Genomic DNA, 16,739 nt, shown 5'->3' with positions numbered 1-16,739 from the left:
TCACACATTTATGATCTTCTAAACATTTATTCAGGTTTTTCCTTTCATTTTTTTTCTTTCAAATTGTGCCTTGTCTGTAAATAACTCAAAGAATCATAATAACTCAATAGTTGCATTCATATTCATCTATAGTACTCTATCACTGATATAGTAATACTTTACATAAGGAAAAGTACCAATACAACAGTGTAGAAGTACTGCATTCAAAACATTAAAAAAACAATCATTAATAACATATACTTCAGTTATTAAAGAAGAGGTATTGCTTCTGCAAAAGAAAAGTGCCCCCTCTGGTTGATTATTATACATGACACTGTTAATTGCTGACAAAGTAGCATTTTACCATAACTTTTAATGTCCCATAATCTGGAAATTAACTAGTAATTTATAGCTGTTCAATAAATTAACAAAAACAAAATGAACAAATACAAGTTACTCAAATTGTACTTAGGTGTGCTGCTGAGCTTGATAACATGGTTGCTTATCATAAACAGGCTATAATGAAACAAAGGGTCAGTCACTTCCTGTTATTAATTGATGGATAGTTCCCCTCTGTTTACATCTACTGACGTTCACTGAGGAGCTTTCATTGGTTACTCGGTGGTTGTTCAAGTTGGAGGAGGAGGAGGAGGAGGTTGTCAGGAGCGGGGCAATTCACTCCACTCAGAGCGCTGGAACAGAGTCAGCAAGCAGGATTACACTCGTTCACTCGTTTTTGTTTTTACTATCTTACCATCTTTTTTTCTTTCTTTTTTGTTGTTGTAAATCCTCAACTACTGTGACGGACATGTTGGTTGTGGTTTCCACCAGCGTGCTCATCCTTCTCTCCTGCACGCTGCTGCGACCCGTGAGTCTCTCTCCAACACACTTCTCTGACTTTTACTCTGTTCTCATGACTCGAACTTGGGCTCGTGTTCAAGGTGCGTCACGTTGTTCTGCTGTTCCGATGTTGACGTGAAGTCGACCGCGCAGATCTACCAAGAAAAGCGTAAAAGCGTTGCCTTCGGGCACGTTGGCGCGCGCGCGCGCCTCTAGTTTTGGATGCAGCGCGCACCTCATGTGCCAGTTTGAGGCGTTCATTAAATATGTGGAGGGAAGTGGAGTGAGTTAGTAATGGTGGACCAAGGAATTATTTAGCTTTTTTTTTATCATTATTTCTTTGGGTGACTTTCTTTTCAGGTCATTTAATATGAGCAACTTTAGCTAAATAAAAAAAAAGAAAAGAAAAAAGCATCATCCCATCATCCCAGCACCTTTCTCCTCCTTCCAGCCAGGTTCACCCTACGCTTTGTGTATCAGCACCCCCAGGCATAAACTTGTAGCCTTTGAAATGGTATTTGGCACCAAAGCAAAGCGTATAGGCCAGACTGTGATCGCTTCTTCAGTGACATTCATGTGCTTTTATGTCCAGGCTGATCTCTTTACACCACTAAGTCCCAAGGTGTCCCGAGAGCGGTGACCTCCCTTGTCGGCCTCTGTGCCCTCCTGTCTCCAGAGCGTCCTCATCCACTGTCTCCTGCAGAGGAGAATGTGTGATTCGTGCTGACCTCCATGCAGTTGGAGGTCAGGAGCCATTCGAAGAGCTTCGGGGCCTTTGTGTCAAAACATGAAGCGAAGCAAGAGATGTGTTGTCGGTGCTGGCGGGGGAGAGTCGAGAGTGGAAATGATGATCGTGATCACGATGATGGAGCGCAGGAAGTTTTCTCCTGATACTCGTGCACTGCTTAAGGCGGCGCTGATCCATCACTGACAGCACATTCTCTAATAGTCCAGAGGTGCCCCGCTGGGCGAAGTTGCACAGGACATGCGGCGTAGCCTGCGGAGTGAGATAAATCATAATGCGGGAGTCACCTTGTATGGGGGGGAGAATATAGCGTCATATAGCTAATAATAGCCTCATAGTATTAGCCTGATTAATGCCCACAAAGAGGAGACTCCTCCACCTGAAAGCCAGCAATAAATCTTGTAGTCCCGCACATTCTCTGAAGGTGAGCCCATCGTGGATTCAGCTGCAACGTTGAACCACCTACCGAAACACCTCACATGCAAATATGAGTGATGCGATGGCTGAATCACAGTCAAAAGATTGATTTTGTGTCCGCCGTGTGTGTTGGGGGTGGAGAGATTAATGGTGGCCCGGGGTCGGGGCTCATCTCAGGGAGACCCCGGCGGAGACGTGTAAGGCGCCATCGAGAGCGCCCGCTACAGCACAGCTCATAACATGTCACTAATAGACAAATGATCTGAGCGTTCAAATGCCACTGTGCAGAGATATGCAGATGAACGTGTGTGAAATGTTCCCCTTTGCAGGTGTTTTCAACACACAGCCAAATGTGTGAAATGAAGAAGGAGATAGAGAAGGAGAGGGACCTGTGTGAGGCTCAGATTGAGAACAAGACGACAGGTATGTGGGTTTGTGTGTGTGTGTGTGTGTGTGTGTGTGTGTGTGTGTGTGTGTGTGTGTTCGTCTTGCCTTTATTTTCTGCAACTATGTTTTATCAGAATTTGCCTAATCCACATCAAAGTTTTAATCACTACAAAAACCTCCCTGAACACTGTTTTCCATCTGTTGCCAGACAACTTTGGACTTGATCACATTTGACTTTACTTTGATATGAAATGCTATAGAGAACAATCCAGCAACATCAAAACTCACTTTGCTGATTTGTTTGTTTCAATTTATTGTTGCAGTAAATGGAATCACATGTTGCTAAGTGGCGTGTTGCATCCTTTCAGCACGCAGCACATAATTAGGTTCCACGCGGAGATAATTGTGCTTCATTGGGCCTCTTTTGCATTCGTTTTGAATTGAAACTCCCTCGATCCTACCAGCATGTATCAAGAGACTCCGGTTACTTTTTACATATTGGAAAAAAGTAATTAAATACTCCATCTTTTTTTAAATTAGATATCATTGTGCTTCCTGTAGATTTAATCAAAGGTAAATGCTGCCAAACCCTCCAGGGAATGACGCAGATACCAAGCTGGTAAAGTTCTCATATGATTTCATGAGCAGGTGTGGATGTGAAAGTGCCGTCAGCATCCAGAGATCTCTGTGGACAGTCGCAGCGGTCTGTTGAAATCAAATAACGGTGTGTAACGTAGGAACTGTTTTATTAGTCATGTTGGCGGCGTGTTAACTCAGGTCACCCGCTGACAGCTGAACACATGAACACATTTTGGCTGCCATGGGAACTCCGGTACTCCACCTTAACCCCGAGGCAGGTTGGTGTTTGTCACTGAAATGGAGACGTCCCACCACCGCTTTAGACATTTAAGGTTCAATACACAGCTGGTCTATGTTGATATCATGGATCATGGTGTCCATGTTGGACCATTTAGAACACACCCTTTTTTTGGCCTGTCTCTCTCTCTCTCTCTCTCTCTCTCTCTCTCTCTCTCTCTCTCTCTCTCTCTCGGTCAGGTTGCAGCGGAACATGGGACAAGATCACCTGCTGGCCTGGTGCTGACGTTGGAGAGGTGGTCACCATCCCTTGCCCAAAATACCTCTTCTACTTCTCCGGGGACGTTTCCACAAGTAAGGATCCGGTTCATATATGGCATGAGTTAGTGTGAGTGTGTGTGTGTGTGTGTGTGTGTGTGTGTGTGTGTGTGTGTGTGTGTGTGTGTGTGTGTGTGTGTGTGTGTGTGTGTGTGTGTGTGTGTGTGTGAGTAAAGAGGTGGGGAGGGATGGCAAGGCGAACAAGTGAGATCATATTTGGACGTGATTACACATAAGGAAGACATACTGATCGACATAAATGGACACTTGTTTCTTGGTGGTTCAAATTAAAAACGTGATGATGAAAGATGAATGTGTAAATGAACAAATAAGCCAATGAGCGGACGCTGGCTAATGCTCAATAACGATACATAAATGTATCCATTCTTCTTTTCAACACCTCAGTGAGATTTGTTCCAAGCTGCTCCATCAATATTCTCATATTAAGAAAGGATCAAATGAATATGTGTCAATGCTTCAGTTCCCGTTCAGTTCTGATGATCGTTTTATTGCCTTTTAGCTTATTGTTATTGTTAAAAAAGCTATAACAAAATCTTGGTGATAGATCCATATCCTTGAGTCCAAGTTTAACTTTAAACTGTACATTGAATGTAAATCATGCCCAATCATGGAGGAAGTAAATGTAACGAACATATTTAAAAGAATGACAGATAAAGTGTCTGAGAAACAGGAATTACAAAGTGCACAGAGTGGCGTCATAGTGGCGCATTCTCATGATGCCACTCAGGTCTATGATCACCTGTTTTATCTCTTTCCTGACACCCAAACTCATATATCACAAAGAACACAGTAAAACGGAAAACACATGCTGAGTGCAAACAACTTCTCATCTAACGCATCAAAGACATTCTGTTTATTTGTCTTCCTTTAATCTATGAGAAGCCTCACGGGGAGGTAAGAGGAACCACCCTCTTGAGGATTTATCAGCTGAATTGCAGTGTGTTTCTACACTTTCCTGTATATCTCCATTAATTACCACCCCGAGTCTCCTCAGTATAGTTATATATTTGTATGCAGCTGGCAGACAGGCCTTAATTTCAACTTTAGTGCTTTGAGAAATGTATGGACGTATCTTAATTAGCTTGAAAAAAACCCACAGTGAGGCTATAGTTCTTTAATGAGCTGTACTTGTCATATTTTTTTTAGTAAGAATGGATCACAAGGCTATGTGTAGACTACCATGTGTCAGTTGTGGGGACAAAGCCGTAGAATTACGCAAACTTGGCAGTTATTCAGGTCTATAGAGCCTTTTAATTTTTTAAAATTTTTTTAAAAGCTCTTTTAGCCCCTTTTAGCGCATATTGTTTCGGTTTTCCCGCCCACAAACTTTAACCTTGTTTCAAGACAACGCTGGCAGCCTTTTCCAAGAGAAAAGCAGGGATAAACCACTCAGACACAGCTAGTAACCAGCTACTGTAGCATGGTCACATGGTAGCATTTGGCACAGTAACATAGAGACAGATACTAAAACACAGTTAAATGGAGAGGGAATCTTGGACTCAAAACCACCAGATGTTGATTTGTGTTGGGCAAATGCATATATTGTTTGTTAACGTGTTCATTTACAGGCCTACAACTTTAAAACTTGCCATAATGTTAAATGTTGCATTTAAAGTGTAGCTTTGCTTAAAAAAAATGCAAAGCATGCAATGCCACCTCTTGTATCACATTTAAACTTGTCTGCTAACTCTTATAGGTCTGTCAGATTCTACCTTCACAAGGAAGTGATTGTGGTGCTTCTAGACCAGAGCGCCTCATGGAGAGGGTATTCCTGCGCCTGTAATCCAGAAAGTATTTTCCCCGTCATATTCGGGGCATGAGAGGGACTTAAACCCAGTGGCGGGCCGTGGGTTTGATACCCAGGCCTTCAGTCTGAGTCGATCAGCTGTCGCACCGTGAAGGCAGAGCAACAGAGGAAGACAAAAGGTGTACAATAAGAAAATAAGCTAATAAAAAATATATATAATACATGTAATGTATTTGTGAAAAACAATCAAATTGTAAAATAGCTATAACTTTGTGATTCTGTTTCGGGCAGCAGTGGAGGCTTAGCAGGCCCTGATGGCCCTCCACTGCTTAAACATATGATTTATAATCAGCTTGTGAAGGCTCGGTGCGGAAGAGAGAGCTTTTCTGGGAAACTGTGATGTGACCCAGATGGGAGATAGTGTGACCCTAAAGGGGAGAGGACCCCAGGGATAAGAGAAGGAAGACATAAGGAATCACCAGATTTGTGGGGTTGACGGCAGAAGAGGTATATTTCACCAACATGTCGAAAGTTCACTGACACGCCTCCACTGTGCAGGGAATAGGATGAAGCAGAAGGGGCCATGAAAGTAAGAGATGGGGTTGTAAGCAGCTTGTGCTGCACTGATGTGCATGACATCAATTATGGAGTAATTTAAAAAAAATAATAATTGCAGGTCGCATGGTTAATCTTGCTGTGATCTCAGGTCAGGTAAGAAATACTTAAGGGATGATGATGAACAGTCTGGGATTCTGTCAATTGAAAAAAAAAAATACAGTTGCAGTCAGGTCAAAAATATGGACATTGCTGGAACTAAGAAAAACAACCTTGTTTGTGTAGCTTGACTGCTGTGCTTTCCACTATTCATTAATTTTACTTTGAAAAGGTCTCAGAATCCTGAAACGTCAAAGAAACATGATGTATAATTTTCAAGAAGTTGTCCTTTCTGGGAAGCTGTTACAGTTTAAAACCCACACGCACAAAAACAAGCATTACGAAACGTGGCGCCACAGAGATTCAGGTCATAAATTTAGTTGAGATAGAGTTTGTCATTCTCATGAACTCTTTACCTGAAAGACCTCGGTCTTACACTCTTTCAATAACACGCACACGACTCACCCTCTATGCAAGCACAGAGTGACAGAGTTCCTGGCTGTCAATGATTTCACCTCCATGCCATAATATTCAGCTGAACTGAAGCTAATCTTTGCATACTGATGTAAATCTGAAGCTAATCTTTGCATACTGATGTAAATCTGAAGCTAATCTTTGCATACTGATGTAAATCTTCATCCAATGTATAATTAGGGAAGATAAAGCATTTGACTTAAAACAGAAAATTCAGGATACCTTTTTTTTTTTTTACTCTTAAAATGAAAATAATGTTGATTAGGGTGATTAACTCGTTTGAGCGTTCCTCAATGTCGTGCATGACACTGGAAATCCTTGCAGTCATGTTTTGGGGGGATGATGAAAGCATTCTTCTGGCAATCCCTCAAACAAGCCAAATCCAGTGGTGGCATGGGCTGAAACAGCGAGGGCTTATCTTCTCTTTTGTGTGCTGTCATGTTGTTTGAGGAAGCTAAGCCTCCATCTTCTCTGCAATATGCTCAGGTATTTGTGAGCGGACCATATTTTAATGCCAAAACATTCTAAGACTTTGGATTGTTGATCATTTCCCAACTAGGTCTTGATTTGATAGTGGCCGTGGAGCGATACGATTGCGAAATGTGAGGAATGTCCTACATTTAGATTTCTATAGCAGCATTCAGTGCAGGGATTAATTTTTCCGCCAACACACTCGGCTCCCTTTTCTTTAATGACAGGAAAGGATATAAGGAAAGAGACAATAAGGGACTAAGAGGTCAATCTGGGCTTCTTACCGCTGGTTACAGGATTATGCCTCATGGATATTGTAAGAAGGGTTTTCAATCTAAATAAGGATTAGTGTCCCATCTAAACATTGACCCATTTTCTTCCAGTTATTAGGGGAAATATTTTTAATTGCTTCACATTTTGTCCAACACATGCACATATGGCACTACACAATCCAATGGTAAAATGATCGTCTGATATGCAAAATAATTTCTTGGCCAATCGAGGCTGAAATGCCAAGACATTAATTTGATGGACAGGAAAGTTATTTTCACTGTAGAGATGGATATATGAGACAGAAAAAGAAGACATGGGATGAGAAAGCGGGATGAGACGCAACAAAACCTCCAAGCCCTTACATCATCGCGTTGAACTGTTTTAATTGGTTTCTGTATCCTTTCATTCAATCCAAATATTCAGTCATATTCCATAGGACGATGTTGTTCCTCAAGCCTCAGAGCTCTACTCTACCTCAGAGGTCTACTCTAGTCTACTGAGCTGGACCTAACTGTACTCTATTGTAGAACTCTACCCTCTTCTACTTTACTTTTCTCTCATGTACTAATGAAAAGACTGGATTAGCTCTACTGTACTGTAGAGTTGATCCCGAGAGCGCTACACTGTTCTCATCTACTGAACCTTGGTCTACTACACTTTACTGAGCTCTACTCTACTGCGCTCTACTCTACTGTACACTATTGAGCTCTAGTTTACTGCACTGTAAACTAGAGTCTACTGCAAGTCTACTGTATGCTATACCCTCTGGAGTTCTAGCCTACTATACTGTACTATACTCCTGTAAATTATACTGTACTCTCCCATACCGTACTTTACTGTACTCTAGTGAGCTTTAGGCTGTTGTACTGTGCTGTTCTGTCTGCTACTAATCTCCTCTCAGATAAAAATGCTCTCTCCTCTCTTTATGGTCACTTTAATGAACTTGGGCCTTTTTACTTCCGCCCCTTTGAGCAGGCCAGAGTAAAAATATGTCTCTGCTGGCCTCCTTCTGTGTGTGTAGTAATTCAGCAACAGATGGGGGCCAGTACACATGGGAACCGCCCCGGCATGTCTGAGCCGGTGGGACGACTGATCCCCTTCAGTTATTCCTTCCATTTCCCTTTGGTATTTGGGAGTATTCCAGCGAGACACATACATCTCAGTGTCACATAATTAAGTAGGAGTAAATGTAGAAGGTTTGCCTTGTGGCTCATACAGTCCCCCTCTCCCAACACGCAAACCATATTTTAATTGTGATTATATAAATAAGGAATTCTGGTTGAAACATACTGAATCGACCACAGCAATGAGTTGTATTCTTGCAAGAGTAATGTTGAATATTCTCTCTGTTCATTAGGTAACCTGTCAAAGACCTGCACTGAGGGTGGCTGGAGCCCAATCAGCATAGACTCTTACATAATGGACTGTGAATACAACCCCAACAACACCATGGATGATAACACGTCGGTATGACAACTCTTCTGGCCCCGTGTGCTGGTGCTGAGACTTCATGTTAGATGTCGAACTCGGTTCAGATGAGCTTTACTGAATGTCTTTTCACAGGGACAGTTCTTCAACGCTATCAAAGTGGGTTACACCATCGGTCACACCGTGTCCCTCATTTCTCTGACGATCGCCATCATCATACTGTGTCTGTTTCGGTAAGGAGATCCATACAAATGCTACTTAATGACCCTGCGTAAAGACAATTAAACACCTTTATTCCATCATTTAGAGTGATAAAAACCCAGACTTCCTGCATTTTATAGAGGTTTTATAGTGTTTTTCACACTTTAATGTGACCCTGCCCCATTTTGTGGGACGAGCCGTCCAAATTTGACATTATCGACCGTTGCAACAGTTCTCAAACAAAGCGAAGAGTCATAAAGTCAAACTACTTAGACGGGCTGCTGTTGCTCACAGCTCCCTTTTGGCCTTCAGTCGTAGGGTAGGGGGACAGGAAAGTGAGCACAAATGTTGGCTTGACACTGCACTAATCAAAAAGGAGTTTAAGTGGCAGGCGTGCACGGCTACTATTAAACAGCCCAGTCGGTTCAGTTGGTTGTGTTTTCCCACTTGGAGTGTTTGTGTGTTCCGGGCTAAACAACATGGGATGTGTTTACACCTCGGGGTTATAGAAAGCCAGTGGATTGGACGTTCCAGCCGTGGCAAAGGATGCAAACAGCGTCGGCTGTTTATGTTCGGCTGCGGACGCTGTTTTCAGACAGCTGGTTGCTGCTGTGTGTCATCGCACCCGTCCTGCTGGGAGGACTTGCTTGATGGGTTCATGCAATTCACCCCGAATCATGAGCTCATCAGGAAGGCATTTGTTTGAGAACACCCAGGAGAGAGGATTTACATTAGGGACATTTTCTCTGCAAAAAAGAAAGTTCTTGTTTACCCCCTTGTGCTAAATCTCAATGATGTTTCACACTTGTTTTTGCAAGATAAATATATATTTCCTCGGAAGCTACCTCCTACATCCAATTCAAAAATTTCTTTAAAATTACATGGAACTTGACATTGAAATGACAGCACAGCACTGTAGGACCACGTTGCAAGGCCATAGCCATGCTCATATTATCTGACTACTCTAAATAAAATACACATTTCTTCTGTGAACGTTTTCCCTCGTTAATTGAGTCTGTGAGTTATCTGGTGGATATTTTTTCAATATTTTTATCCTGATTGCTTGCTTTATCAGATGGGTTTTTTTGCGATTGGTCACGTAAACCGTTCATTTGAGATCTTTAATCAGAGGGAAATTTATCAAGAGAGTTGTGCGTGTTGCATCTAACCGGTGATTCATTCATTTTGCAGGAAGCTGCACTGCACAAGAAACTACATCCACATGCACCTGTTTGTGTCCTTCATCCTGAAAGCGATGGCAGTTTTAATCAAGGACGTGGTTCTGTATGACGTCGGGGAGACAGACAATTGCCAGTCACCTGTGAGTAGGCTGTAAACTCTCTGTGCTCCTGAACGCCTGCATCACACTCGCCAACAATATATTTTATTAGCGAAGTCGCACATTTTATTGATTTTCTTCCCTGCATCATCAAAACTCCTGCATAGATCAATTCAACTCATCCATCTAATGTATAAGAGGCTGTTACGTTCTGTCCTTTAAGTTTAAGCAAACTCAATTTAATTATTTACTGACTTTGATGCTTTGTCTCTGAGTTTACATAACGTGTGGGTGCTCAAGTGCCTGTGGGTGTAGCAGTGTTTGCCAAGTTCCTTCCACTCCTCAGACGACGTTTTCTAATTGATTTGTCCAGCAGGATCCTGTGAGAGTTCCTGTTTGCTAAACATTAGGCCTGAACTGAAGAGAGCTTTGTCAATAAATCCCATTTGGAGTTCTGATATCTTGTTTTGCTCACTTCAACTCGATAACATGACCATTGCAACAACTTCAAAATTCCATGAGAGTGGAGGTGTAAGATAAGCCACTGGATCAGGCACAGTTCCAGATAATAAAGCTATGTTATTGTTATTTGATTGATCAATACACTGACGTCAGTGGTGTTTTCTCAGGTCTTGCTCGAGCTGAATCAACCACTTTATTACCACAGAGGATTAGACCGGCAGACTGTAAATCACCACCTTTACTATCTCTAAGAGCTGATTGTTGATGGCTCACTTTGATCATTTCCCCCTCGGGGTACACAGATTGTCCCGGTCCAAACACAGCTGCTGTTCTTCTTAACTGTTCCTAAACAAAACAAAAAAGTTTTGTAGTAAACAACACATCAAAAAAGGAACCAATTTTACACACAAACAAGATTAGCGTAAGATCACTATTCATGCAGAAAACTACTCAGTCTGGGAAAATAGTTATATTGTATAAACAGCCATAGTGAAACCAGCTGAAAATAAAATGCATTCAAAATTAGATTAACATTATTGAGAACCAAATTCCATGTAGACATGGATTGTGGTCTATTTTAAAGAATAGATTTGTCAGGTTTTATTAACTGTTAATGAACACCTGTACACCTTCCTATAAGTCCTGGATACCTCGGTGTAACGTCCTTGGCTCAACAGGGCAGAGAGTGCAGAACAATGTTGGCTTCAGCTAAAGAGTTGGAAAACTTAAATTGAAAGAAAGCATTGGTTAATATCATAGACATGCAAGAAACTTAAAGAGTGTGTGCTCCCTAATAAATGTCTTTGGGATTTTACGTTTTATATTCATGCCAACAGGTTGTTGCTTACTTTCTCTCAGTGTCCGTGACACTTTGTGCTGATCGTACTTGTTGTATCTGCAATGTAACATCATTCATAATGTAACAGTGACCAAAAACACCATCTTTTTTAGACATAGAATTTTAACATGAATCTGAAATTCACTTTTATTGCATTTTTAATTAGTCTGGATGTTAGAGAATTTTGTCTCGTTCAAATGAATTGTGATCATGATTGCTTCCTCGATGCTGCTGTTGAAGATTGACCGAATGTTTTCCTCCTAAGTGAGTCATCAATATTATTTTCAGAGTAATTTACTAAAAGTGTTCTCTGCGCAGCCTTATCCACTGGCAGCTTAATTTGTCTTCACCGCTTAAAGTGTAATGTGATTGCATTCATCTACAGTCACTGGAAATGCAATAAGCCACTGACATCCTGGTTCTCCTGTAGGTGAGCTGCAGGGCAGTGGTGGTCTTCTTCCAGTATGGAGTCATGGCGAGTTACTTCTGGCTGCTGGTGGAGGGCCTCTATCTCCACACTCTGTTGGCCGTTTCCTTCTTCTCTGAGAGGAGGTACTTCTGGTGGTACATCCTAATCGGTTGGGGTATGTACCAGCCGCTATACTATACGTTGATGAATACGGAGAGCGAGTGCAGGCTCTTTCATGAGCAGATTGCAACAGCCACAACACACATGAGGATATGTGAATTCACAAGAGAGGTTTGTATATGTACACAAGAAAATGCTGTGACTTTTCCATCTGCATATGGATGAGTCTTGCTGCCAGGTTTAGATTAGCAGCAGCAGGCAGCTGCCAGTACGCTTCCCTGCCGTTTTAGTGTCCTGCCATGCTTTTGAGGCTCTTCATAGGAACATTGGTCATTTAGCGAATCCTTGCCATGTGGCAGCCCTAATATGTGAATAAAAATAATTCCACTCTGAACTAAGACGTCTGTCAATTTAGACTTGAACTCTTATTGTGAATGGAAAGCTAGATTTGGCAACACGGATGCTCTTTTGGAAAATTCATGACAGTATTTGACATTTTCCTCTTTAAAAGACTTACTTTAGTCCTACAATCCCAATGTTATTTGCCTTTGAAATGTTTTTTGAACCACCATTCCCCAAATGTCTGATGTCCCATCACGGCAATAAAGTATCTATAAATAGTACTGACATGTTGTGTCTGCCAGCAGGGAAATGGAAACAAGCCTTTGACTTTAACTGCAGATACCTAGGAAGAGCCAATATTGGCCCAGAGCACATATGAGTCCAGTTAGAAATGATGAGCATATCCAAAATGCAATATAATTTTAGCTATGAAATCATCCAAAAGATTAACAGCGCACACATGCTCAAGGCTCTTTGTCATACTTGGGGGTGTGGAGTCAATGTTTGTTTGAAAATGGTAGACAGAGCCTAATTGATAGTTTCTCACTGAAACATATCATTTTGATGTTAAAATAATATACAACAAATTCTGTTTCAATTGTGTTTATGTTTTGTTTGCAGGCACTCCAACCATCTTTATCTCAGCGTGGGTGATCACAAAGGCTTATTTAAATGATCCTGGGTGAGTTCATCATTTGTCATCACTATAATCTTGTTTCTTAATGTTACTTATTAGTACGACGGCTTTAAAAAAAGACACATTTCCCTATCGACATAGCTGGTCTCAGTGGAGGTCTGTGCTGGTGAACCATTTATCTGCAACATGCAAAGTAGTACGCCTTTAATGTTTTATGGTTACACTATCTTTAAAAGCATAAATGTGGAGCGCCATCTATATATTTTTCAAAATGAAATGTGCTTTATAATGTAATAATTATTAAAGTATGTGTTAGTAATGTGTCATTTCCTCAAAAGAAGAGGCTTAAGAATAGAAAAATAGGTTTAAGCTAGCTAGTGAGGCACAGCTAGCCTGAGCTAACGTTACATTTACCCACTCCAACCCATTTATTGTAATTGAAAAATGCATTTTGATTATCTGGCCTGATGGTAATTCAATTTGGTATCCCACATAAGTGAAGCAGTCCTCACTTACCCTTCGTGATGGAGAAAGTTACGAGCACTGGCCTAAAGGGTGACTGGCCTAGCTTAGCAGAGTATGTTAGCAAACACAGTGACTGGAATTCATGCGATTCAGTGAGGTTAAGCTACTTTGAAGTCACACATTGGCTGTAATTTATTATACTCTACTAGTCAATAATCAAGACAGTTAAAACGATATATTTCGTTTGTTCTGTTCTCCGCCGTTTAAAGTCCAAGAGAAAAGGAAATTAGAGCGTCTTACACTCACAGTGAGCCGCATATTTGAGCTTGTGAACATTTACAAGAGGGATTTTATTCAAATCCTTTTGGGTTTGTTCTAACTTAATTTATATTTTTATTTTGAGGGAATATGTTTGTATTCACTCTCTCATCTCTCCTGACAGATGCTGGGATATAATCGCCGACAGCCCGTGGTGGATCATCAAAACACCTATTTTGGTCACCATACTCGTGAGTCACCTGCGACGCCACATTTCATAAGCAGCTCCTCCGAATGCAATCACAGCAATCCGTCTTTCACTCTCTCAACAGGTGAACTTCTTCCTCTTCATCTGTATAATCCGGATTTTGCGACAGAAGATAAATTGCCCCGACATTGGAAGAAAGGAATCGAATCAGTATTCGTAGGTTTTCAGAGCAGACAGCATCTCTATCAAAGCATCTCTTATCCAGTGACACTGAATGAATTTCTGCTGTTATGTTTGTTGTCTGCAACCATAGCTGTCTTGCACAGCTTGAGCTTTTGTTGAGTCAAGACTTTTGTTCAGAGGAACAAATGTTTCGGAAACAAAGAGAACATTAATGTTCTCTTCACTTTCAAATTGTTCTACTTTTATTCTCTTCAGGAGGCTGGCTAAATCCACTCTGCTGTTGATACCTCTCTTTGGCATAAACTACATCATTTTTGCTTTCATCCCTGATCACATCCACCGAAAAGTGAGGATGGTGTTCGACCTCATTCTAGGGTCATTTCAGGTAACGTCCCGTCACAGCGTGCAAGGAGTAAGTTAGCGATCTATCAACTTTCCAAATGTCAGATAGAAGCGGCACTACTTTATTGAGTGCCTAATCCGTCTTTACAGGATCTTGTGTCTTAGGGTAAATATTTGTGTCACAAATATAGCACCAGAGAAAAAAAAAAGATTCTTTGCATCAAAGTTACATGAAACCAGCCTGGGAACATGACGATGGTTTGTCTCATCAAGCAAGTGAGTGGTTTGTTTAGTTGACATGTTTGATTTGATATGCTTGAATAATGAGGCCGCTGATTTACTGGGTATTAAATTGAATGTGAACGTTGAGAGCTAAGTGCAGGGATGGAAACCAAGCGATGGAAAGAATTCTTAATTTGCAACCGTTTTAGCTCAGAATGATAACTCCCGGGAACATTTCCCAGAGATCTAAATGATGAACCTCCTGCATGGGCCTGAAGTTGAAGTCCTAATCTTACCGTCATTATTCATACGCAAACATTTTGAGTGTTTCCCCAGCTGCGTTATCGCATTGGTATTTCTTTCCTTTTTTGTTATTGGGCGATAGGTTTGATCTCCTTCTCTTTTCTTCAGGGTTTTGTTGTTGCAGTTTTGTACTGCTTTCTGAATGGCGAGGTAAGTAGATTTTAAAAAACTCTTTTTTATATGACCTTTCATGCAACAAAATCTAATTTTCATTCCCTGTCCTCTCAGCATCCCCCTTCTTCATCCTGTTTGTCCTCCCTCTGGCCTCTCCTTGCAGGTACAGGCGGAGATTAAGCGTAAGTGGCGCAGATGGATGCTGCAGAGGTTCTTGGGTGCTGACACCAAGTACCAGCAGCCCTCTATAGGCAGCAGCGGCAACAACTTCAGCACCCAGATCAGCATGTTGACCAAATGCAGCCCCACGACTCGCCGGGCGTCTGAGTGTCAGGAGCACCTCTCTGCCATCTGAAGCCCATCTACGGTTCACTCCCCCTCTCTGTTTTGTATCATTTGGGTACTGTATGGTACGTGCGCTCCCTCCTGCATTTGCAGTCGATGTTTGGTTACTGAAGGTTAATGTGACATTTTAGCACTGACGCTAATATTTCTTCATTGTAACGTTATCCATAACCTGTCAACAAAAAAAGAAGTGGCCAAGGTTTTTCCTCGCAAGGGCGGAAAATGCGTCTGGAACAAGTTACAGGACACAACATCTATTTAGTAAATGGGTTAAATGATTTCCTTAAAAAGTGAAGAATTTAAAAAGAACATTTCATTTAGGCGAACAGACAAGTTTTTTTTACTACAAGATAAAGCTTTGTTGAGATAACATGAGTCAACCCTCCAATTGGATAGCTTTAAGAATATCAGTTCTCAGAATATCATTAACAAAGTCCTTCATAACAAACCCGCAAACAGCACACTGCGGGGACAAAGACCTTCATGGCCACTAGGTGAATAAAAGGGAAATGGAGCTCTTGGCCAGCATTTTCCAATCAGATGTTAAGCAATAGCTGGATGGAGACAAAGAAGCAAGATGTTTATTAAAAGGGCGTGTTACACAAGAGGACTGCAAGCACTTAACCTAATGGCTCATGTTGCTGAGGGGACCAACGGTAACGTCGCCAATGACAGTGACACGAGTCGTAGAGGAGGACTCTGTAGCATGACCAGAACGTCCCTATCCTGTCCGTGACAGTTTTACACGGGGGGCATACACTCTGCTGAATTACTGCTGGATAACATTCCAGAGGAGCATCTGAAGCTCCCGCTTGTGAAATATATCTCAGATTACAAAGGCTTTTAGTTTTGTCTAAGTGCACAGGCGGACGTTCCTTTTTTACTAGTTCTGAGGCTAATGGACCAGATGTGTTGCGGTATTAGTCCACAATACACACGATTGTGAGTAAATATATGGCCACACTGCTTGACTTCCGTTGACGTGGACTGCATGGACATTTCATTCCATTGCTTTGATCGTGAGCTTTTTAATTGTGTTCTTTTCTATACTTACAGATTTAATAAATGTCATTATTGTTAGTCGACCCACTACTTTGGTCCGGAAGGACATATCTAACAAAAAAGTGGATTTCCATAAGATTTTGTACAGACATTTATTGTCCCCAGAGGATGATTTAATTACTTTTATAATCCTCTGACTTTTTATCTAGCACCACCAACTGGTCAAAGTTTCTATCATCAACTCGATGCCTTTTTTTTTTAATGGACAGACATTCATTAACTTCAATCAAAAGATTTATGACAAGTGACTGCAAAACTAACAACACTCTTATCAGCCTGTGCTGCGCTCTGAGTCTATGTAATACTTATTAACAGGCTAAACTAAAAATGCTCATTGTGAACATGTTAGCGGGCCGGCATTAAACTCAAAGCACTGCCT

General features: G+C 41.4%; 1 protein-coding gene across 1 annotated transcript; it reads left to right on the top strand.

Moving 5' to 3' along the window:
• The first annotated feature begins 689 nt into the window (after positions 1–689).
• On the top strand, positions 690–15,308 carry LOC137781023 (vasoactive intestinal polypeptide receptor-like). Its single transcript, XM_068569522.1, has 13 exons — positions 690–847; positions 2,311–2,404; positions 3,425–3,538; positions 8,500–8,609; positions 8,706–8,803; positions 9,963–10,092; positions 11,781–11,934; positions 12,843–12,903; positions 13,766–13,832; positions 13,914–14,005; positions 14,228–14,357; positions 14,948–14,989; positions 15,117–15,308. Exons 1-13 carry the CDS (start codon positions 788–790, stop codon positions 15,306–15,308), a joined length of 1,344 nt encoding a protein of 447 aa, XP_068425623.1. The 5' UTR covers positions 690–787.
• The last annotated feature ends 1,431 nt before the right edge of the window (positions 15,309–16,739 follow it).

The sequence above is a fragment of the Clinocottus analis genome, unplaced genomic scaffold (genome assembly GCF_023055335.1).
Source record: "Clinocottus analis isolate CAN_PGR_092001 unplaced genomic scaffold, fCliAna1.0.p SCAF_11, whole genome shotgun sequence".
Lineage (NCBI taxonomy): Eukaryota > Metazoa > Chordata > Actinopteri > Perciformes > Cottidae > Clinocottus > Clinocottus analis.
The sequence above is the reverse complement of the archived record's forward strand: the minus strand, read 5'-3'. Positions and strand labels throughout refer to the sequence as shown.

Coding starts and splice junctions, on each gene's coding strand:
- LOC137781023 (XM_068569522.1), top strand. CDS start 788: ATGTTGGTTGTGGTTTCCACCAGCGTGCTCATCCTTCTCTCCTGCACG. Junction 2,405..3,424: donor GATTGAGAACAAGACGACAG/GTATGTGGGTTT, acceptor TCTCTCGGTCAG/GTTGCAGCGGAACATGGGAC. Junction 8,804..9,962: donor ATCATACTGTGTCTGTTTCG/GTAAGGAGATCC, acceptor TTCATTTTGCAG/GAAGCTGCACTGCACAAGAA.